At 49.7% G+C, this 25,032-nt stretch overlaps 1 protein-coding gene across 1 annotated transcript in view; it reads right to left on the bottom strand.

The window, feature by feature from the left end:
* Positions 1-25,032, bottom strand: part of HSP90B1 (heat shock protein 90 beta family member 1) — a 123,071-nt gene that overhangs the window by 82,893 nt on the left and 15,146 nt on the right. The window contains exons 6-7 of the mRNA XM_033951745.1: positions 16,637-16,748; positions 15,561-15,677 (exon numbers count right to left, since the gene is read on the bottom strand). Coding sequence (XP_033807636.1) covers positions 15,561-15,677; positions 16,637-16,748 — 229 coding nt within the window. The remainder of the gene's footprint in view (positions 1-15,560; positions 15,678-16,636; positions 16,749-25,032) is intronic.

Below are 25,032 nucleotides of genomic sequence, written 5' to 3'. Positions count from 1 at the left end.
GAGGCCGCCATTGCTCTGACCTTATGGGCTGTGACCTTACAGGGAAGGGGTAATCCAGCCTGGGCATAGAAGAGAGAGATACAAGCCGCAATCCAGTTGGAGATGGTGCGCTTTGATACAGGTCGTCCCAACTTGTTTGGATCAAAGGAGACGAAAGGTTGAGGTGCAGTTCTGTGTGGCTTGGTGCGATCCAGGTAGAAAGCCAAAGCACGCTTACAGTCCAGAATATGAAGAGCTGATTCTCCAGGATGAGAATGAGGCCTTGGAAAAAACACTGGAAGAACAATGGATTGGTTGAGATGAAATTCAGAGACCACCTTAGGCAGGAATTTGGGATGAGTGCGGAGGACAACCTTGTCATGATGGAATACTGTGAAAGGTGGATCCGCCACTAAGGCCTGAAGCTCACTGACCCTGCGAGCAGAAGTGAGGGCCACTAGAAAAACTACTTTCCAAGTGAGAAACTTTAGAGGAGCCTTGTTGAGAGGCTCAAAAGGAGGTTTCATAAGCTGGGAAAGGACAACATTGAGATCCCAAACCACTGGAGGAGGTTTGAGAGGATTGACATGGAAAAGTCCTTTCATAAACCTGGAAACCACAGGATGAGCAGAGAGGTTTCCCTTGTAGAGGCTGATGGAAAGCCGCAATAGCACTCAGGTGGACTTGTATAGACGTAGACTTGAGACCAGACTGAGACAGGTGTAGAAGATAGTCCAATACAGAGTATAGGGAGGCTCGCTTAGGCTCCTTAGAATTGGAAGCACACCACGAAGAAAATCTAGTCCATTTTTTGGAGTAGCATTGTCGAATAGCAGGCTTCCTGGAAGCCTCCAAGACATCCCTCACCGCCTGGGAAAACTGGTGAGGAGTTACGTTGAGAGGAACCAAGCTGTCAGGTGGAGAGACTGCAGGTTGGGATGAAGCAGAGACCCCTGATGCTGAGTAAGCAGTGAAGGAAACACTGGAAGAAGGAATGGCTCTCTGCTGCTGAGTTGAAGTAGAAGGGAGAACCAAGGTTGTCTGGGCCACCGAGGAGCGATCAGAATCATGGTGGCATGGTTGGACTTCAGCTTGACCAGTCTTTTGAATGAGAGGAAAGGGAGGAAACTCTGGTGTTACTCGAGAGAGTTCAGAGGAGAGCGACACGACTGATTAAGGGGATGGAAAGCCTTTCATATGCTGAGAGATTGGAGAAACTGGGTCTCTTTTCCCTGGAGAAGAGAAGACTTAGAGGGGATATGATAAGAGACTTACAAGATGATGAAGGGCATAGAGAGAGTAGAGAGGGACAGATTCTTCAAACTTTCAGAACATAAAAAAACAAGAGGGCATTCGGAAAAGTTGAAAGGGGACAGATTCAAAACGAATGCTAGGAAGTTCTTCTTTACCCAACGTGTGGTGGACACCTGGAATGCGGTTCCAGAGGACGTTATAGGGCAGCGAACGGTACTGGGGTTTAAGAAAGGATTGGACAATTTCCTGCTGGAAAAGGGGATAGAGGGGTATAGATAAGATTACTGCACAGGTCCTGGACCTGATGGGCCACCGCGTGAGCGGACTGCTGGGCGCGATGGACCTCAGGTCTGACCCAGCGGAGGCATTTCTTATGTTCTTATGTAACACATACAGAAAGCGATTCCCCCAATCCAGCAGAAAGGCATCTGCCTCGAGACGAGGAGTGTAGATCCTGGAGCAGAATTGAGGCAGCTTGAAGTTGTGGGGAGCCGCAAAGAGGTCTATCTGAGGCATCCCCCACTGTGCAAATATCTGATGAAGGGGCTTGGAATGGAGTGTCCATTCGTGAGGCTGGAGAAGACGACTTAGGTTGTCTGCCAAGACATTGTCCTTCCCCTGAATGTAGACAGCTTTGAGGAAGGCATTGTGGCAAACCGCCCAATCCCAGACTCTGAGAGCTTCCTGGCAGAGGGAGGCTGAGCCCGTGCCCCCCTGCTTGTTGACATAATACATGGCGACCTGATTGTCTGTGCGAATGAGGACCACCATGTGGTGAAGCAGATGTTGAAAAGCTTGAAGAGCATTGAAGATGGCTCTGAGCTCCAGAAGATTGATTTGATGGAGTTGGTCCGCACTGGTCCAGAATCCCTGAGTGCGAAGACCATCCAAATGAGCTCCCCAGGCATAGGTCGATGAATCGGTTGTGAGAACCTTCTGGTGGGGAGGAGTGTGAAACAGCAAACCTCTGGATAGATTCGAAGAGGTCATCCACCAAAGTAGAGACTGCCGAAGAGCAGGAGTGACTGATGTGCCGAGTCAACGGATCCGACACCTGAGTCCATTGAGAAGCCAGGGTCCACTGAGGAATTCTGAGATGGAGTCTGGCAAAAGGCGTCACATGAACTGTAGAGGCCATGTGGCCCAGGAGGACCATCATGTGTCTTGCTGAGATGGACTGGCAAGAAGACACAGACTGGCAGAGATGAAGAAGAGCATCCATGCGCTGAGGAGGAAGGAATGCTCTGAGTCGAATGGTATCCAGGACCGCCCCGATGAATGGGAGAGACTGGGTAGGCTGTAGATGAGATTTGGGGAAGTTGATCTCGAAGCCCAAACTCTGCAGGAAGTAAATAGTGGCCAGGGTCGTCGAGATGACCTCTGGAGCCGAGGGGGCCTTGATGAGCCAGTCGTCGAGGTAGGGAAATACCTGAAGACCCCTGGTCCGGAGTGCAGCAGCCACCACCACCACCAGACACTTCGTGAAGACTCTTGAGACGAGGACAGGCCGAACGGAAGCTCTCGGTACTGCAGATGTAGATGTCCCACCCGAAATCTGAGGAACTTGCGAGAGGCCGGATGAATGGGAATGTGAGTGTAGGCCTCCTTGAGATCTAGAGAGCATAACCAGTCATTCTGCTCGAGGAGGGGATTGAGAGAAGTAAGGGTCAGCATGCGAAACCTCTCTTTGACCAAGAACTTGTTGAGGACCCTGAGGTCCAGAATGGGTCGCAGGTCGCCCGTCTTCTTCGGGACAAGGAAGTACCGGGAGTAAAACCCCCGGTTGTGCTGGTCCACAAGGACCGGCTCGACGGCACGAAGCCGGAGCAAAGCTTGAGCTTCCTGAAGAAGAAGGGTGGTTTGAGTAAAGTTTGAAGGATACTCTTGGAGGGTGGTCCGGGGGGACCCGATGGAATTGTAGAGAGTACCCTTCCTTGATGATGGTAAGGACCCAGAGGTCGGTGGTAATAGCCGTCCATCGATGGAAAAAATGATGGAGGCGACCACCAATGGGGAAAACAGGGAATGGCAGAACGAGGTTGGTTATGCTCCCTAAGAGAGAGTCAAAAAGGCTGAGTAACCTTAGGGACAGTAGACGGTTGAGGCTTCTGCGAAGCCTTTTGTGGGGGCTGTCTTTTTGCAGGCTGCCTGGCAGTTGGAGCTTGCCTTTGACTGTAATGCCTCTGATAGATCAAGGGCGGTCTGGCAGGTCGAGACTGTTGAGGCTTAGGCTGAAGAATAGACTGAAAGGATTTTTCATGGTCAGAGAGCTTTTTCGTCAGTCTCGATAGACTCGTCAAATAAATCCGCTCCCGCACAAGGAACATTGGCAAGCCTGTCCTGGAGATTCGGGTCCATGTCAATGGTTCGAAGCCAGGCCAGAAGACGCATGGCCACGGAGCAGGCAGCAGCTCGAGCAGAGAGCTCGAAGGCGTCATAGGAGGACTGCATCAGTTGAAGGCGCAGCTGGGACAGCGAAGCAACAACTTCCTCGAACTCGAAGCAAGCCTGAGATTCAATGTAAGGTGTGAACTTCCGAAGCACAGGCAGGAAGAACTCCAAATAAGATGCAAAATGGAACGTATAATTAAGAACTCTGGAAGCCATCATTGAGTTCTGGTATATCCGCCTGCCAAACTTGTCCATGGTCCTGCCCTCGCGCCCCGGAGGCACCGAGGCGTACACCTGGGACGGATGAGACCGCTTGAGGGACGATTCGACCAGCCCTCGAACCCCTTGTGATGGACCGTGCGGTATCGGGCATCTAACTTGCCGGGGACCGCAGGAATGGAGTATGGCGTCTCAAAACATCTCATGAACGTTTGGTCGAGAAGTTTGTGGAGAGACAGGCGAAGAGACTCCGCAGGAGGATGAGGCAAATGCATGGTGTTTAGGTATTCCTTGGAGTACCACGAACCGGTGTCCAAGGTAATGTCCAGGTCATCCGCCATCTGCCGGGGGAAGGAAGAAAAGACAATTGATCCGCCAGCACTGGCCTCCGAGAGGGACTGGACAAAGTCGAGGCCTCGGGATCCAAAGAGGTCTGGGCTCGACAGGGAGAAGAGGTGGACGGTTCCTCATACTCCGGTCCCTGCGGAGGGGACATGTCTGATGAAGAGTACCCATGCGTGGCTGCTTCTTCTGCGGCGAAACCTCCGAGTGCTGCGAGGAATGCCTGGACCAATGTCCCTCCCGGTGTCTGGAGGGGGATCTAGAATGACGATGCTTAGCATGGTCCCCTGACGCCTCTAGCGAGCAGATGGGACTCGAGGCCGTGGAGCGAAGAGGCGGGAGATTCGACGCCTCTCGAGACGCAGCCCAGGTCTGGTAGGGAGTGCGGAAGAACTCTTCCTGCGATTTGCGATGCCCAGGACTTCGATTACCCGAAGAGGGAATCCAGGTCTCTTCGAACGGAGGCATGATTGGCTCTAAAGGGGGCATATCACTGAAGGAGGCCCGCCTCGAGGGACCGGCCGCCATACGTCACTCCTCCTCACCAAGCAGCGAGGTCGACCGGCGAGGAGGAGGGGCGGTCCGCCCCCCGGGATCGGAACCGGGAGGTCACCCTGGATGGTGGCAATCAACTTGGGCCCCATGGTTTGCATGAGCTCGACAAATTGAGCCTCCAAAAGGGACCGCAACGAAGCCGATATGGAGGGATCTGCACCGAAAGGGGGTCCTCCAGCACGGTCTTCGCGCTCCTTCGTGGCCAAGTGCTTTTGCTTTGAAACTTTCGGCACCTTGATAACCACGGGTGGAATTGGAGAAGGCGGTACCTGAACCTGAGAGACGAAAGGCACCGGCGCCGAAGACGGGGTCGTAACCGGGACAAACAAAGCTGGTTTCAGGAGACCCGGAGCAGCAGGGGCGGTGGTGGGCTTCGCATGTGAGGGTGAAGCACCAACCGAAGTCGAAGTGGAAGGGTCTTGCACAGCTTCCCATCTTGAACATCGACTCCCATAAAAAACAGTGACGCTGAAACGCCTGCGCTGTGAGTGTGGAACAAGGCCGGCACAATTTCGGGAAATGTTCTGGACCAAGACACTGCAGGCAGCGTCGATGCGGGTCCGTCAGCGAAATCGCACGCTGGCACTTGCTACACTTTTTTAAACCGGTGATTGGCCGGGACATAGGCTGAAAAAGCTCCACCGCGAGATCGAAGGAGCGGGGCCTGAGCCACGCGGCCGAGTCGCCGGAAGAAATTTTTTTTTTTATAAAAGAAATAAAACACACGATAAAGAGTAAAAGAAACTCAAACTCGCGGCTATGGAAGGCAAAAGAACGGGAGTTCAGTCAGCGCAGAATGAAGTAAGACTTCTCAGCTCCGCAGAAAGAAAAGAACTGAGGAGACACGCCCGGACCATCAGGCGGAAGGCACTGGCGCATGCACGGTGCGGGCATCTCGAAACTTCTGAGTTTCTTCAAGCAAGACATGCTTGTGAGACGTCCGTATCGGGGGCTCTGTCGGATTACATCACCCACTAGTGAGAATACTTGCCTGCTTGTCCTGGGATAAATGCTTTTCTGTACTATGGAAACTCAGAACCATCAGAAAATACTTTGATGCTCCATCCTTCTGCTTACTAGTTCAATCTTCCATCCTGAGCCTGTTCGATTATTGCAACATTATTTACTTAGCATCCTACAAAAAACCATCCTAAGACTCAGTCATTCAAAACTCGGCAGTTCGGCTCATCTTTAGGCTGAAGAAATGGGAACACATAAGCCCCTATTATCAGAAACTCCATTGGCTGCCCCTAGAGGCGCGAATCCTGTTTAAGTTCTCCTGTCTGTTACAAATCAATATTTGGCCTAGCCCCCACTTTCCTCATTTCCCACTTCAATCTGACAAGTTATCTTAGACCCACACGAAGAATACATCTGTTCTCCTATCCGACAATAAAAGCCTGCCACTACAAAAGATTCTTGGACAGAACTCTTGCCTTCCAGGCAGGCAAATGGAACGATTGGCTTAGTAACGTTTTCGCGCTCTCATCATCCTACTTCAATTTTAGAAAACAGGTAAAAATGAGCTTTTTCAATTGATTTAACTAAAATTCTTTTCAGCTCTGCTTACTCAACCAGTATCCCTAATGAACTACACAGCTTTAATATTCCTTCTTTATGTAAGATTGTATAACTCATATTCCTTCATTATGTAAGATTGTATTGCCGACTTTGACTGTAACCTCTTCGCTGATTGTCCAGCGCTTCTTGCTGTAAACCGCCTCGAACTTCTATGGCTTTGGTGGTATATAAGAATAAAATTATTATTATTATTTGTATTATAATCAGGCTTGAGGAGTGGGCATCAACATGGCAGATGAGGTTCAATATGGATAAGTGTGAAGTGATGCATGTAGGTAACAAAATCATGCATGAATACAGGATGTCTGGGGCGGTACTTGGAAACCTCCCAGGAAAGAGACTTGGGAGTTAATCGGCAAGTCGATGAAGCCATCCACACAATGTGTGGCGGCGGCGAAAAGGGTGAACAGAATGCTAGGAATAAAGAAGGGGGGTTCACGAACAATCAGAGAAGGTTATCATGCCACTATACTGGGCCATAGTGCATCCTCACCTGGAGTACTGTGTCCAGCACTGGTCGCCGTACATGAAGGATATGGTACTACTCGAAAGGGTCCAGAGAAGAGCAACTAAGATGGTTAAGGGGCTGGAGAAGTTGCCATACAGTGAAAGATTAGAGAAACTGGGCCTTTCCTCTAACAAAGGAGATTGAGAGGGGACATGATCGAAACATTCAAGGTACTGAAGGGAATAGACTTAGTAGATAAGGACAGGTTGTTCACCCTCTCCAAAGTAGGGAGAACGAGAGGCACTCTAAAATTGAAAGGGGATAAATTCTGTACAAACGTAGAAGTTCTTCACCCAGAGTGGTAGAAAAGTGAACGCTCTTCTGGAGTCTGTCATAGGGGAAAACACCCTCCAGGAATTCAAGACAAAGTTAGACTCCTGCTGAACCGAAAGTGCTCAGGTAGGGCTAGTCTCAGTTAGGGCACTGATCTTTAACCAGAGGGCCACCGCGTGAGCAGACTGCTGGGCACGATGGACCATTGGCCTGACCCAGCAGCGGCAATTCTTATGTTCTTATGTAACAAGAAATAAAAGATCAAAGGAAGCAACATCCAACAATACACAATTTTCAGAAATAGCCAAAGTAGCAAACCCATCCCCCCCACTACCTTCACCCTACCCAACCACCAAAAACCCCCAGTACAACCTCCCCCTGGGGTCCCCCTCCAGAAACATACTAAGATGACCAAAAGGTCTCCCAAATAACAAAGGCCTGTACTCTTGTGACCCTTGGGCTATGTCAGGAGGAACCCCCCTCCCCAAAAAAAAGAATTAAAAAAGAAAGGGGCAGGTAGTGACTGACCATGGGAGCAAGTGTGTGGAACACTAGCAAAGCAAGGCAAGAGGATTCAAAAAGGAGGCTATGACCTCTGTCAGCCTAGAGGCCTCTGGGAAAATATATCAATCAGGGCTACTTAAAACAGTGAACACGAAGCTTCCTAGAACTGCAAGCTTCTATGTCCCTCTCTGCCTCTGACCTCTGTAAGGCAGTGAGACTGCTTACTCTCTGCTTAATTGTAATGCTTATAAATATTACTTTTCTGTAAGACTATTTCTATAATATATTCTTTATATAATCACCCCTGGCTGTGCTTATTTGATTCTATCCCTAATGAAACTTCTGTGAAGGAACTGAACCTGGGACCTGGCGTTTGTCAGTACGCCTTTCACTTAACCCCTACCACCTAATATTGTGGGGGCCACTTTCAAACTGACAACCTCTAGGAGGTAAGGAATCTAGATAGTCTCCCCAAATCAGCAGGTAGCTGTGCTGCCTTCGAGGGCAACCAACCGCCTCTTGGGCCTCCCAGGCAGCCAAATTATGTACCAGATCTCAAAGTCCAGTAGGAAGGAGGCTCAGAAATAGTCCAGGATTGCAAAATGCACTTACAAGCAAGGAGACACCTTACGACACCATTGGGGACCCCCCTTGGGGAGGCTGCAGAAAGCCCCAGGGAGATCTAAAACTAAGTTCTATATAGTACTTGAAATGGGACCCCGAAATAAGCCCTGGAGATAATGAACAATGGACTGCCAAAAAGCTTGTATGGTCCAACAGTCCCAAAAGGAGTGAGCAAAGTGATTGGGATCCTGGCCACATTTCAGACAGGTGAATTGATGCCTCCCACTTTATGCAATTGGACCCAAGTAAAATAGGCTCTGTATATCACTCGAACATAGCATTCTCTAAATGTCACTCCTGTTAAGTGAGGATGTCACTCCCGTTAAGTGAGGGATTACCCCCCCCCCCCCACACACAGGGAACGCAGAATGTCCCAGTGGCTAAGGTCTCAACGGAGCTCCCGACCCCAACTCCCCTGTATCTGCGAGACATCTTTAGGGATTTATACTAGAGAATGACACGGTGACAAAATTCATCACTGTTCCATCTCCGCGGATAACTGCGGGAAATAATCCCATTTCATTTTTTAGTGTCTATTTCAGCCTCAGTCCTTCTACACCAGCATTCTTCAAAGCAAAGCTTGAGGGTCAGTGGTTGTGGCCATTCATACTCTTGATTCTTCCCTCTCTCCTTAAAGAATGACATGAAGATTGTTTACCACGGTTATCCGTGGGGATGGGAACGGTGATGAATTTTGTCACCGTGTCATTCTCTACTTTATACAATGCTGACACCAAGGTAGAACAGATCTCCACCCCAGCAAAGAAAACCTGAAGACGTACTCCATCGGCTGCGAGTAGCTCTGGAGGAAGAGAACATAGTGCTTAACTTGACAATAGGTGAAAGTATCACCACCAACACCTACCCAAGCGATCATCAAAAGCATAAAGGGGTTTCAAAATCCCTTCCTCAATCAACAAATGTTCCACAAGAGTAATGCCTCGAGCAGCCCAGTGAAGAAAAGTAGGGTTATCCCAGCCCGGCAGAAAGGCCAAGTTCCCCCGGAAAAGTAACCAATTCGTCACTTGGGGCCTCCTCCAAATCTACCAATCAAGCTCCCCCACACAGTGCACATTGATCTCAAAAGAACACTGGGATGGAACAAGTCAAGAAGCTCCTGAGCAGGCAAATGTAAGAAACTAGAAAGAATGAGGTGTATAAAGAGCACATTCAAAATCCAATGGATTATATTGTTGGGTACCCTGTAACCAGTCTTTCAGGTGCCTAAGCAAACAAGCTTTATTATAAATACCAAAATCAGGGAATCCAAGGCCCCCCTGCGTCCCATCTACCCACTAAAGTGCACCTTCAGATTATAAGACCGCCAACAGAAGAGACAATCGGTGTAATCGAGATATTCAACAGGCAAAGCTGCAAAGTTTGCAGCACATACAACTGACAGGGGAAGATCACCATGCGAATTAGAGAATGACACGGTGGCGGTTTACCCGCGGCCACCGCATTTTAGCCGCGGGTCACCCGCCGACAACGGGGAAGAAAACTAGCAGTCGCTGCGGCGACGGGGACAAGGCCATTCACCGCCTGCGGGGCGGTGAATGGTCTTGTCCCCGCAGTGAGGCATGAAGGATCGCGCGGTCCCCGCAGCTCACACCCGCCTGCCCAATCGATTCTAGTGTTTAGCCAGCTCTCTCCCTTCTCCTCACTTTAGTTTGTAGATTTTCTTTTTCGGCGAACCGCACGCTATCAGAGAGCCGCGCGCGGCTGCTCAGTGTTCAATCTTCTGCTCTGACGCAACCGGAAACAGGAAGTTGCAGCAGAGCAGAAGATTGAACACTGAGCAGCCGCGCGTGCGCGGCTCTCTGATAGCGTGCGGGTCGCCGAAAAAGAAAATCTACAAACTAAGGTGAGGAGAAGGGAGAGAGCTGGCTAAACACTAGAATCGATTGGGCAGGCGGGTGTGAGCTGCGGGGACCGCGCGATCGCTAGTGTTCCCGGCTCAAATTGGAAGGAGGGAGTGAAAGGGAAAAGGATTCTGGGCCAAGGGGAAGTCGGAAAGAAAAACCCACAGCAGGAAAGAAAGGGAAGGACAGGCAGGTGAGCCAGATGCTAGAAGCAGGGGGGGGGGGGGGAAGAAAGAGGGAAAAAAGCTAGATGGGGTTGAAAAGAAGAGACACACTGGTATGGAAGAGGAAGATAGGGGAAATCTGGACACAGGAAGGTAACAGAAAGAGGGGAAATTATGTGCATGGGGCATAGGGACAGAGACATAAAGGGGACATGCCATGGGGATGGTATATGGACACAGGGGGGGCAATGACAGATACATAGGGGAGATATTAGAAATGGAGAAAATAGGAGCACAGAAGTGAGATGGTTTGTGGGGATGGGACAGGGACCGAGCTCGCAGGCTCCAGTGGCTTGCACAAATTACATTGTAACGTGCCATGAAAATAAGAGGGAGGAAGGTAGATAGATAAGCCAGATGAGAGGAGCTGAAGGGTAGTAGAAAGGAACAGATGGTAAAGGAGGGAGGGAAGGGTGGTGGTGGAAAGGAATAGGACAGACATTGAAGGAGGGTGGAGAGGAACAGACCCCGAAGGGAAATGTGGAAGACAGAGTGGGAAGAAGACAGATGCCAGACTATGCGGGAGCGGAGGGAAGAAGATGGGTGCTAGACCAATTGGGGGGGGGGGGAGGGTTAAGGGAGAGGCACAGTAACAGCAAATGGAAGACGCAGAGAGAAGACACACAGTGGATGGAAGGAATTCAATGAGAAGATGTGGAAAGCAGAAACCAGACAACAAAGGTAGAAAAAAAATTATATTTATTTATTTATTTTTTGCTTTAGGATAAAATAGTATATTAGTTGTGTTGATAAAAATTTATAAACAAAGCCCTGCCAGCTGAACATCTTTCTCTAGTTCAGCAGCAGGAACTTTGATTTATAAGAAAGGAATAAGCTAAATATTACAGTACTAAGGCTTATATGGATGCAGCGGTGACGGGGCGGTGAATGGGATGGCAGTGGCGGTGACGGGGCGGTGAAAGGGATGGCGGTGACGGGGCGGTGAAGGGAACGGCGGTGACGGGGCGGTGCAGAGGATGGTGGGCCGGTGACGGGGACAGATTTTTTCCCTGTGTCATTCTCTAATGCGAATCAAGGCGATCCGGCCCATCAATGTTAAGGGAAGATCACCCCAGGTCTCAAGCTGAGCCCTAGTATCAGCCAAGAGCTGAAAAATATTAAGCAAATAGAGTTGTTGTAGGGATCAAGATGCACCCCTTAAAGAGCCCATAGCCCAGCAAAAAGGAAAGGAGGCGCCCCACAGCCTTCAAAGATATTCTAACAGTTTCAAAAGAGCATGCAAAGAGTGTCTAGGGTCCTTCAGATGAGCCAAAAGATTGTCTGCGAAAGCTACAATTTTAAAACTGAGACCCCAGGGGGACCCCCCTAATATCCAGGTTCGAGTAAATATCACGAAGCAGGTCAAGGGCCAGGACAAACAACAAAGGGGACAGACAGCCCTGATGGGTGCCTCTATGAATCTCAAACAATGAGAATATGCAGCTGTTAACCCAGAGTAGCTTGGGGGAACAGCATATAGCATGCAAATTGGCTGGCCCGGAACTTCCTGACTGAAGAATTTACAACAGGGAGAGGAAGGCCGATTGGCCTGGTAGATCGAAGGCAACCACGAGTCTATCATGGAGCCCGGGATGGGCTCTGATCGACTGTTGCCTTTGCAATCTACTGGTTGATAGAGATAGACATATTGGGCACCCCTGGGATAGAGGTATGTCAGGGACAGCATGCAAAGTTTGACTAAAAATTTGTTGAGCTCCAAGATCCAGAATGGGTCGCAGAGTGCCTGTCTTCTTCGGAACTAGGATGTAATGCGAGTAAAACCCTCTGCTCTGCTGTTTGAGGAAATTCCTTGATGGCAAAGATAAAGCAGAGCTTGAGCTGATGAAGGGCTGTCTGGGATGGATTGGAAGGATACTCCCTTGGAGGAAGCTTTGGTGAAACCTGAGTGAAATGAAGAGTATCCTTCCCTGATTGACAGCACCCAGGTCAGATGTAATGGGTCTCCCATCAGTGGTAAAAATGATGGCTACGACCTCCTATGGAGGGAAGGGAGGACAGAGGCAGAACGATAGGTTATGCTCTGTTTGAGACAGTCAATAAGACTGCGCAGCCTTAGGCACAGCAGAAAGCTGAGGTTTCTGTTGCTGTTTCTTGGGAGGTGCTCGAGTGTAAGAAGCTGCCCGTGGAGGATAATGCTTCTGAAAGGATGGAAGAGGTTGAGAAGTTTTTACAGGAGTGGCTTTGGTCCGACAACTGAAGCAAAAGTTTTCATGCTCAGACAACTTCTTAGTGGCGGCCTCTATAGATTCATCTAAGAGGTCATTGCCCTAACAAGGACTATTAGCCAGATGGTCCTGAAGGTTGGTGTCCATATCAATGGTGCAAAGCCAGGCAGTGCATCGCTACTGAGAAAGCGGTGACCCTGGAAGAAAGATCAAAGGCATCATAAGGTGACTGGAGAAGATGTAACCAGAGTTGCACCAAGGTAGCAGTGAGTTCCAGAAACTCCACATGTCTGATCCAGATTTTTCATAAAACCTGGAAGATGATCAATCAGGAACTTAAAATAAAGTAGTGAAGATAAAATTGTAGTTGAGGACTCGAGGCCATCATGGAATTCTGATAAAGGCGACAGCCAAACTTGTCCATGGTCTTACCCTCTCTTCCAGGAGGTACTGTGGCATAGAATCTGGAAAGCTGGGTCTTCAATGAGGATTCCACATGGAGGGATTGGTGAGATAATTGTGAATTCTAGAAACCCTTGCAATGTAGAAGAGTTCTATACCTTGATTCCAGTTTGCCTGGAACAGCAGGTATAGCATAAGGAGTCTTCAGATTTTGTTTGAAAGTTTGAGACAGAAGCCTGTTAAGAAGTTTGAGTGACTCTGCAGGAGGTTGAGGCAGATGCATTTCTTCTAAATACACCTTAGAGAACTTAGAACCAGCGTCCAATTTAATATCCAGGTCGTCAACCATTTGACGAAGAAAGGAAGAAAAGGACAATTGATCTGCCAGAGCCTGGCTCAAGGACTCTTGACTGAGGCGCCTTGAGTAGAGAACGAAGGCGAAGCCTCTCTGGAGTATTGGTAACCCAAGGAATAGACAGACTTGGAGAAGGCATTGGAAGCAGTTGAGTCCTCGGGGTCTGCAATCAGTGACCTCGATTGAGGAGTTGGAGGCCTCGAAGAGCTGGAAGGCCTGGACGAGGAAAAGACCTACTTCTCGATGGATGCCTCGATCTATGACGAGTGCTGCCTGGAAGTAGGTATCGGGTGATATCGAGGAGACTTTGCCCTTTGCCTGGAAACAGGTAGTGCCGCTGGTGAATGAATAGGGCTAGAAGTTGTAGATTGAAACCCCATAGACTCAGTTGCTTGGATCGAGGATTCCAGTCGAGACACTTGCAAAGACTCAGCTCCTTGTATGGAGTGTGAGGATTCCAGACCAGACACTCGCAAAGACTCAACTCCTTGCATAGTGTGTAGACTCAGCTTGAGGCACAGGCAGGGTCTTGACCATGGAGACTGCTAATTGCCCAGGCTGGACTGTAGGAAGCAGAGTCAAGGCAGGACCGTATTTGCTCAGTAACGGAACAAATTGCTGCTCTAACATGGTGTGAGAGAAGCCTGCAATTGTGGATTCAAGTCTGAAACTTGACCACTTGCTGAGGCTAAAGGTTCTGAGGTGGCAGTAGAAGCATGCTTCAGCTTCAAGGATTGATGCTTGGATAGCTTTAGTACCACTGCAGGAAACTTCTGCTTAGGTATCTGACCTGAGGGAAGCTCAGGGGAAGATAAAGCAGGTGTACTCGAGGCCAAAGACAATCCAAACGAGGAAGGTCTGATGAGACTCAAGGTTGGAGTTGTGGAAACAGGAGGACCCCCGTTGAAGTCCTGACTGAGTCAGAAATCGAGGTCGAGGGTGTAGCTGGAGTCCATCCTGAACAGCTTTTCCACTTGAACCTGATGACATTTAAGGGCTTGAGGTTGAAGAGTAGCAGAGCGCTTGCAAGACTTCAGACTATGGTCAGGCCCGAGACAAAGACGCCAGCGGTGTGGGTCTGCGAGAGAAAACACATGCTGGCACTAGCTACACTTCTTGAAGCCTGTGGCTAGCTGGGACATAGGAGGGAAGATAGCCGCCACAAAGTCGTAGCCTGCAGGCTGGAGCGCGACCTGTCCCGCCAGTCGACAAAAACAAACTTAACAGAAAGAAAAAAGGAACAGCGATTAGGCTAAAAGAAAAACCGTAGTGAAGGCAAAGCGAACAAAGTTCAGCACAGAATGTCAGACTTTTTGGCTCCGGAAAACTGAGATTTGCCCTGTGCTGGGCGGGAAGGCACTCGCGCATGCGGTGTGGCAGACTCGAAACTTCTGAGTTTCTACAAGCAAGTCTGCTTGCAAGGCTGTCTGCATCTGGGCTCTGTGGATGACATCACCCCATATGCGCAAATAGGCTGCCTGCTTGTCCTGGGATAAACCCTACCCCTGAAAAGCCCTAGTCACCAGCGGCAGCAGTGCTCTCCCACCCATCTGAACCCCGACACCGAAATACAGTACCTTATAACAAAACCGCATTGTCGGCAGCACAGGCCCCATTGCAACAGAGGAACACCCAGGCATGAGAAAGTTGTAATGGGGCCTGCGCTACTGACAATGTGGTTTGTTATAAAGGTATTGTATTTCAGTCTTGAAGTCAGGATTCGGATGGATGGGAGAGATGGAAGGGTCGCAGGTGGAGTGGATGGGGGTTCTGCTTTTCAAAGGATGGGAAAGAGGAAGAAGGTATAGAAGCTGCAAGGGTTCTGCTGCAAAGGGGATGGAGTGAGGGGGAGGGATAGAAAGACTACACTAGGGAATGGGTGAGGGGAGGAAAGATGCTGCACATGTGGAAGAGAAAGGAAATAGGAAGAACTGGGGTGAAGCAGAGGAAGGGAGAGAATCATTGTACATGGGAAAAAAAACACCTCCTCGAAAATAAGATATTGTCTTATTTATTTTGGGCTCAAAAAAAGGCACTAGGTCTTATTTTTGGGGAAACTTGGTAGTAAAAGAGTACAAACTAGAGATTTTAAATTAATATCAAAATTAAAGATAAGTATATAAAATGGGCCTGGTGAAAGCCTGAAGAGTTGCACAACTATGCAATGTTCAAAATCAGTCCTAGTACACTAGTCTGAATAAGGAATAGAGGGGGATAAGTTCACATTTGCTATAAAATGACTTTGCAGTTTGAATATTTTTGGGAGGGTGGGGTGAAGGGAGAAACAGTATGCTTAACTACCTTTTTTGTTTTGGGTTTTTTCTCTTCCTCCTCCTCCTCAACTGCTGCTTCTTCATCAGTTTCCTCTTTTTCTTTTTCTTCATCCTCTTCATCAATAGGCTCCTCTACAGTTTCAGTCTGTAAAAGAATTCCAAATTCTTTAAAGTGGTGACTAAACTTACACATAAGATTTCAGTAAAAAATTTGCACCATGTATACATAGACAAAACGTGGCTGGCATGTAAAGTCCTTTATAATAGCATATACTGGATGGGAGGGAGGAACTGAAACATGCTGTGCACATGTGGGGGAAGAGAAAGGAAAGAGTAAGAATTGGGGTGAAGGAGAGGAAGGGAGAGATGATCATGTACATGAAAAAAATAAGACCTACCCTGAAAAGCCACCCTAGTGCATTTTTTGGGCCCCAAATTAATGACATCTTATTTTGGGGGAAACATGTTTTTTTTATTTTTACTAAAAAGATGCTAGAATGGGAAGGTAACGCAGACTGAACAGAGTTCAGTCAAAATACTTCACTCTGTGGAAAACAAAGAACTGAGGTACTGCGAGCCTACGTTGGGCGGGAAGGCACTCATGCATGCGGTGCTGGCAGTTGCAAAGTTTTGGGTGTTTTGGTTTTTTTTTAAGAAAGACAGTGTGCTTTTAATACTGTATACCGGGGCTTTGTGGATGATGTCACCCATATGTGAGAATATGCTGCCTGCTTGTCCTGGGATAAAACTATTAAAGTGAGATCCTACATGTTAATTGAAACAATTCATACCCATTTCCCCACCCTTTTCTAGGGTATGCAATTGGCATGTGAATTAATGTATGCTGTTATGGCAGTGCTGTAATAGTTACTATGGCCATGTATTAACTCCCAATTACCACATTTGTAAAAGAGGGCCCTTTGTCCTACCTGACCAGACCACATGTATTAACTCCCACTTACCACATTTGTAAAAGAGGGCCCTTTGTCCTACCTGACCAGACCACATGTGAAATTTTAAGTAGAGAAAATACCTCGAGAAACCACCACAGAAGTGGGCAGAAGCAATTGTTTAAAATAGTAAACAAATAAAATGAATCTTTACCTTGCTACTCCATACATATATGGGGAAGTTTATGAACTGCGAGTATTTCCTCACAAGATTTTTAATAGTTTCCAATTCAAGATAGTCAGATGCCTCCTCTTTCAGGACCAAACTAAGGAATTAAAAATTGATATTATGTTTAAAATGGTTAAGAAAGGCAACTTATATTAAACACCCAAACTATAAACCAGTGGTTCTCAAATGGTGTGCTGTGGCACACTATTGCATTGCAAGAGGTTGACAAGTGCATTGTCTATTTGAGGCACTGTTGAATTTTAGAGGCAAAGCTTGGAGAGGGTGCAAGATGTGTAGAGACTTGAGAATGCAGCGAGGCAGGGGGAGCATGTGAGAGGTGAGGAGAGGGAATGCATGAAAGGCAAACTGGCAGGCAGGAGTGAAGGGTGGCATCATGCTTGAGTGTTGCCAGTTGGCTCTGGTTTACCCTCTGCCATGGAAGGGCCAGCAGAGGGGGCCACACAAGGCATGGTAGTTGCCCCTGAGAGCAGGAGCTGGTCCTGCTTTTCCCAGTTTCTCTGGGATGGGGTGCCTTGCTGGCACTGTCCTCTTCGGTATGCCTTTGCATTTCTCTGGTCACTGCTTTCTTTGCCCTCCCTGACTGGACATACGATTTTCTTCCTCCTTTTGTGTTTCACTATAAATAACTGCTTTCTTTTTTGTCATCTAGCCCCTCAAAAAAAAAAAATGGATACATTTGTTGAGGCAGCTTAAGCACTTATGACAGCTTCAAGAGCAGTAGCAACAAATATCAGTAAAGTTAACAAGACCAAAGCGGCACAACCATGCTTAAAGCAAAGCTAATAGTTTTTATTCATAATTTGTATTTTTTTTAATTTTGTGCTCAAGTGCACCAGAGAATCTGTTTCACAGCGCTGCAAACCAAAAAGTTTGAGAACTACTGTTGTAAACACTTACCCCCTCTTCTATAAAGCCACGCTAGCAGCTGCTGCGCAGCAACGGCCCTGAAGCCCATAGAGATTTAAAGGTCTCTGGGGCTGTTGCAGTGCGGCAGCTGCTAGCACAGCTTTGTAGAAGAGGGGGTAAGTGTATAAAAAAAAAAAGTCTTGAACATGATCCTGAAAGGCCCTCAAAATGTTATTTGCTAACATTTTAAGTGCCACATGTATTAAATCAAGCAGCACTACACTTCCAGGCATGCCCTCTGCCCTGAAAGGAGTTTATCTAGCTTTCTAGGTATTTAGATAGTCTTCTAATGTAAAGACAAATACATCCTATTTAAAAACCAGAATAAAATGTTGCATAAACACACCAGAAAGAAAAATTCTACTCAGTCTTCAAAATTTCATGGTTATTTATTAACTCAAAAAAGGGGAGCAAGTAGCCTCAACACTACTAGCCAAAGTAGTATAGCTTATTGGTCCTAGCCCAACTCTCCAACAGGTTGGTAGTAGCCAAATACCATCTAGCCAAGCTAAAAGGAGCTAGATGGCTGGATTATCGGAACAGCCTCACTAGCTGGTAGCTGTTAAGGCATTAGAAGGAGCTACAGACTGTATGATGGATTATAATACAAGAATGGATCAAGCTAGTTATTTAATCAATCAATAATAATAAAATGCTAGAGGCGCATGCGCTCTTGAAAATTCGTGAGCGCTGGCGCCCTGAGGTGTGCTTCTGTGGCAACATTCTAAACCTCAGGGTGCATGCGGTATGGGAAGAGGTGCTGAAGGACAGGGGGAAAGTAAGGGAGGCCTACTGCTGGACAGGGGAAACAGAAAAGAGATGCTAATGGACAGGGGGTGAGAGCGAGAGATAAATAAATAAATACACACACATACATATTCTAGCACCCATTAATGTAACGGGCTTAAAGACTAGTTATATTATAAGTATCTTTTACAGCAGTCTCGTTAACCAGGCCTCATACAACCAACAATCCCCAATAGTGCCAGATAAGATTCTACTGTACTTCATTTTGTCATACAATTTATTCAATTAGAGGTAAGTTTCAATAAAATAAGTTAATTAAAAATAAAACCCAACAAGAAACAAGCCACCACACACAAACACAGGCCAAACAGCCTTTGCTGGATTTAACACATTTAGCCAAGAAGTGTAACCAAGATTACATCAAAATATGTTGAAAGGCTTGAGATCCCCCCTCCAGCTAAGTGCTTAATTCTAGCCTCAAAAGAATTAAATTACAAATTTGAAATTAAAGGCTATAGTGTGCCCTCAATAGAGAGGCTGAGGATGGGCATTAACTCAAGAGGCTTCTTGTAACAAATGTGGTACAAGGGGGGGGGGCATTTAAGACATTAGTTCAATGTTTCTAGACAGAGGTGAACCCTCCAAAAAAATGTTGAATTACAAAAGGACATGCCCCATTTAATAATAATAAACAGCTTATATACCGTAGTACCGTGAAGTTCTATGCGGTTTACAAAAGATTAAGTAAAGGTACAAATTGACTGACTTAAGAGGGTAGAAGAAAGTAATAGGACATGAAATTCATTGTTAAGGAGAAAGTGATCAATAGGACAAGTTAATCGCTATTGGGCGAGAGAAAGAGTGGATCAGCTGTCTAGATGCTTTAGGAAAAGGTGTGTTTTTAGATGTTTCCTAAATTCCTCATAGGTAGTGGGCGATGCTGCTTGGTGTGTGAGAAGGTGTTCATGGTGTTTTCAGTATGCAACCTTTCACTGGGGGGGAAACGAAGTTGGAGAAGGAGAAAAGGTCAGTAATGTATTTAGGGGCAAGTCCGTGTAATGCTTTAAAGCAGAAACAGGCGAACTTAAACTTTACACGTGCCTCCATCGACAACCAATGCAGCTGCCGGTAGTAGGGTGACACGTGATCAAATTTCTTTAGTCCAAAGATCAGTCTAACTGCCGCATTTGGCATCAGTCGTAGGCGTTGCATATTCTTTTGGGAAATTGCTAAATATGCAATGTTACAGTAGTCAAGTAGACTTAATATGAGGGATTGTACTAGAGTTCTGAATGCCAATGTATCAAAAAGCACAGTTACTTACCGTAACAGGTGTTATCCAGGGACAGCAGGCATATATTCTCACATGTGGGTGACGTCATCTACGGAGCCCCAGCGCGGACAGCTTTTCAAGCAAACTTGATTGAAGTTTCAAGTTTGCTATGCTGCACCACGCATGTGCATGCCTTCTTGCCCACTAGAGGGCGCATCCCCACCTCGTGGTCCTCAGTTCCATATCATAGCAAAGAAGCCATCCCCGGGGAGGTGGGCGGGTTGTGAGAATATATGCCTGCTGTCCCTGGATAACACCTGTTACGGTAAGTAACTGTGCTTTATCCCAGGACAAGCAGGCATGATATTCTCACATGTGGGTGACCTCCAAGCCAACCAAAGAAGGGCAGGTGGGAGGATGGCAAATTATGAAAACAGGTTACGTAACACCGACTGGCCAAACCGGCCGTCGCTTCTGGACAAAGTGTCCAGACAGTAGTGTGAGGTGAACGTATGAACCGAAGACCAAGTGGCAGCTTTACAAATGTCCTCCATAGGTGTAGATCGGAGGAAAGCCACAGAAGCTGCCATCGCTCGGACTTTATGACCCGTAACACGACCCGCAAGCGGGAGACCAGCCTGAGCGTAGCAAAAAGAAATACAAGCAGCTAACCAGTTTGACAAGGTGCGCTTTGAAACCGGGTGTCCCAAACGATTAGGATCAAAGGACAAAAATAATTGAGGAACCTTCCGATAAGACTTGGAGCGTTGGAGATAAAAGGCCAACGCCCTCTTACAGTCAAGGGTATGAAGCGCCGCCTCACCAGGATGAGAATGGGGCTTCGGAAAAAACACCGGAAGGACAATAGACTGATTGAGGTGGAAATCAGACACAACTTTAGGTAAAAATTTTGGATGGGTGCGAAGAACCACCTTATCATGATGAAACACCGTGAAAGGAGGATCCGCCACCAAGGACTGTAGTTCACTGATCCGACGAGCAGACGTGAGTGCAATCAAAAAGACTACTTTCCAAGTAAGAAACTTAAGATGCGACTTGTCGATGGGCTCAAAGGGAGGCTTCATCAGCTGAGCCAAGACCACATTAAGATCCCACACCACCGGAGGAGGTTTCAGAGGAGGATGGATATTCACTAGCCCCTTCATGAAACGAGTCACCAGAGGATGAAGAGAGAGAGAACGACCCTCAAGATGTCGATGGAATGCTGCAATGGCACTGAGATGTACTCGAATGGAAGTCGTTTTCAGGCCAGACTCAGACAAATGCAAAAGATACTCCAGAACCGAAGCCACAGGCACCGAATCCGGTTCCAGACGATTCAAAGAACACCAGGATGTAAACCTGGTCCATTTCTGAGCATAGCAAAGCCGAGTCGAGACCTTACGCGAGGCCTCTAAAATGTCCTTCACGGCCCGAGACACCGGAATCGAAGTCAGGGGGAGAGAAACCAAGCAGTCAGATGTAAAGACTGAAGATTGGGATGCAACAGCGAACCCCGACTCTGAGACAGCAGAGAGGGAAACACCGGCAGAAGCAGAGGTTCCCTGGTACTGAGTTGAAGAAGTAGGGAGAACCAGGGCTGCCTGGCCCAACGAGGCGCAATGAGGATCATGGAGGCTCCGGTCGATCTGAGATGAACCAACGTTCTCAAAATCAGCGGAAACGGCGGAAACGCATAAAGGAACTTCCCCTCCCAATCGAGAAGGAAGGCATCCGCCTCGAGACGATCCGGAGAGTAAATCCGAGAACAATAGAGGGGCAGTTTGTGGGTCTCCGGTGAGGCAAACAGATCCACCTGAGGAGTTCCCCAGCGGTCGAAGACCATGCGAAGGACCCGGGAATTCAGAGACCACTCGTGCGGCTGGAGAAGACGACTGAGCTTGTCCGCCAGCCGGTTTTGCTCTCCCTGAATGTAAACTGCCCGCAGGAATATGTTCTGCGAGATCGCCCAGTCCCAAAGGCGGAGAGCCTCGTGACACAGAGGCCAAGAGCCCGTACCCCCCTGTTTGTTGACATAGTACATCGCTACCTGGTTGTCCGTCCGCACGAGTACCACCTGGTCGTGCAGTAGGTGGACAAAAGCTCGCGCAGCTAGAAAAATGGCGCGAAGCTCCAGCACATTGATGTGACAACGACGGTCCTTGGCCGACCACAGAGCCTGTGTCCGCAGACCGTCCAGGTGAGCTCCCCACGCGTACTCGGAGGAGTCCGTCGTCAAGACCTTGGTGTGAGGAGGAACGAGAAACAGCAAACCCCCTGACAAATTGGAAGAGTCGGTCCACCAACGGAGCGATCGACGTAAGCAAGGGGTCACCGATATCCGGGAAGACACCGGGTCGCGATCCTGTCGCCATTGCGACGCCAGAGTCCACTGCGCGAGCCTCAGGTGCAAACGAGCGAAAGGCGTGACGTGAACCGTCGACGCCATGTGACCCAGCAAAACCATCATGTGCTGGGCCGACACCTCCCGCTGCCCCTGACAGTGGCGGCCCCACCGAAGCAGGGTATCCCGCCGAAGAGGGGGGAGAAAAGCGCGGAGGCGAACCGTGTCCAGCACGGCTCCGATAAACTGGAGAGACTGTGCCGGGCACAATTGAGACTTGGGAAAGTTCACTTCGAACCCCAGGTCTTGTAGAAGATTGATAGTCTGTCGGGTCGCTAAGATAACCCCCTCCCTGGACGGGGCCTTGATTAGCCAATCGTCCAGGTAGGGAAAGACCTGTAGACCCCGCGTGCGCAGGGCCGCCGCCGCCACCACTACCATACACTTGGTGAACACCCGAGGGGACGACGCCAGACCGAAAGGAAGAACCCGATACTGCAGGTGCAAATCCCCCACTTGAAAGCGCAAGAACCTGCGGTAAGCGGGATGCACCGGAACATGGGTGTATGCTTCCTTCAAGTCCAGGGAGCACATCCAATCCCCCTCCTCCAACAGCGGATAGAGAACCGGAAGCGATAACATACGGAACTTCTCCCGGACCAGGAACTTGTTGAGCTTCCGTAGGTCCAAAATGGGGCGCAAGTCCCCGGTCTTTTTTGGGACCAAAAAGTAGCGGGAGTAAAACCCCCGTCCCCTCTGATCGGGAGGAACCACTTCGACCGCCCGGAGGGTCAACAAGGCCCTGGCTTCTTCCTGGAGAAGGGCCAACTGGTTCCGATTGGGAGGGCAAGCCCCGGGTGGCAAGTCTGGAGGCTGACTGGAGAAGTTGAGCGAATAGCCCTCTGAGATTGTCCGGAGCACCCATGCGTCCGACGTGACGGCCGACCAGGCCCCGGCAAAGGTCGTCAGCCGACCCCCGATGGGGAGGGGATGGTGCGATATTGCGGTGAGGGCCCGCCCCCAACCGCCTAACCCGTCAAAAGGACGGCGCGTCCTTGGCGGCCCCCTGCGCGGCAGGTTTAGAGGGGCCACCCCTACTCTGTTGGGGCTGTCGCCGTGGCGGCGGTCTGGAGAAGGCCGGCGTCGACTTCTGAGGGTACCTCCTCGGGGGCTGCCGGAAAGGACGCTGGGCAGGAGCCTTAGGCTTCGGCCGTACCAGAGAGGCCAGGGAGCGTTCCTGTTTGGACAGTCGCTCCGTCGCCGCATCCAAAGAGTCATCAAATAATTCCACCCCAACGCAAGGCAAGTTTGCCAGGCGTTCCTGCAAATTTGACTCCATCTCGAGGGTACGAAGCCACGCCAGCCGGCGCATGGCCACCGCACAGGCTGACACCCTCGAGGCGAGTTCAAACGCATCATAAACAGCGTGGAATAAATATAGGCGCAGCTGGGCCAGATTCGAACTAAAGGTGGCGAACCGGTCCCTATGCGACTCAGGCATCACCTCACGAAAAGAGGGGAGGTCCTTCACCATCGTACGGAGGAAGGAAGAGTACGAAAATGCGTAGTTCAGGACCCTTGTAGCCATCAGAGAGTTCGCATAGAGACGACGCCCAAATTTGTCTAGGGTCCGGCCCTCCCTACTCGGCGGGACCGTCGCCGAGACCCTGGAGGGCTGCGATTTCTTGACCGCCGATTCCACTAGGAGCGAAGTATGGGAAAGTTGGCCCTTCTCGAACCCCTTGATGTGGAGGGTACGATACTTAGACTCCATTTTGGAGGGGACCACAGCGACCGTCAAGGGAGCCTCAAGATTCCTCAGGAAGGTCTGACAGAGGACCTTGTTAATCGGAAGGCGCGGGGACTCCCTAGGGGGGGCAGGAAGATCCTGCTCCTCCAAGAACTCCTTGGTGTAAGTGGACCCTTCAGACAAGTCAACACCCAAAGCCGCCGCCATATCCTGCACAAACCTCGTAAAGGATGAGGGTTTAGCAGGAGGAGAGGGAGACCGAGACTTCCCGGCGGAGCCGAAGGGAGAGGCCTCGTGGGAGTATCTGGGCTCCCTACCTGACCCCGACCCCAACGAGGCACATTCCTGCGACCTCGACGGAGTCGGAGACCGTGTGCGTCTGAAGGAACCTTTCGGGGATCCCCCCGGGGTCCGAGGCACCGAGGCCCGACCCTTCGGCCCCGGCGAGGAAGCCCGGGAGCTCTCCCTGGCCGGAGACCGGAACAAAATGGGGTTATCGACCCGCAGGTCCCGCACCTGCAAGGCATCGGCCCCGGCCGGCGACGAGCGACCACGCCGCCGAGGCGAGGTCCGAGACCGCTTGGCCTTCCTCGGGCGGCGCCTCGCCCGAGACCTGCCCGAGGGCGATGAACCTCGCGAGGACGAAGACGAGATTCTTCGCACCCGGCGCACCTTGTCCTTTGGGCGCACGCTACGCTCCGGCGGATCCCGCGAAGCCGGGTCCGAGGGTACCGCCGAGGTCGAGGCCGTGGGCGCCTCGGGAGCCGAAGCCCCGGTACCCGAGGCCGAGGTCGCCAACTGCGGGGCCACCGAGGCCGAAGCAGCCGAGGCCGAAGTAGCCGAGGCCGAAGCCTGCTGCAGCTGGTCAATGGCCCCGGTGAGCTCGAGGCGATTAACGCCCGGAGCAATTCTTGAAACACGGGGATTGTCATTCCCTGTGGCAAGACCTGCCGCTGCTCCTCAGAGGGCGACCTCGGTATCGAGTATTCCCTCGGGGCGGCGGACGCGGGCATCTTGGGCTTAACCGAGGCGGACCCACCCGCCGACGAGCCCGAGGATGGCTTTTTGGACGATCCCGGAGCTGAGGAGGGAAGCGGAGACTTATGCCATGCGGGCTTTGCGGCGTTTAAGTGCCCGCTTCTGGAAAGTGGCACACTTCTCGCAGGACGCCGTCGGGTGTTGGGGCCCCAAACACCGCAAACAGCACCCGTGCGGATCAGTAATTGATAAAAGCCGATCACAGCGCCCGCACTTTTTAAAGCCCGTAACGGGCCGGGACATGGGCCCAAAAGAGAGCCGGGAACAAGCGAGGTTCCTCGGCCACGGCTACCGGGAGCCCC

This window comes from Geotrypetes seraphini, chromosome 7, assembly GCF_902459505.1.
Source record: "Geotrypetes seraphini chromosome 7, aGeoSer1.1, whole genome shotgun sequence".
NCBI classification, from domain to species: Eukaryota; Metazoa; Chordata; class Amphibia; order Gymnophiona; family Dermophiidae; genus Geotrypetes; species Geotrypetes seraphini.
This window is presented reverse-complemented; position numbering and strand designations above follow the sequence as displayed.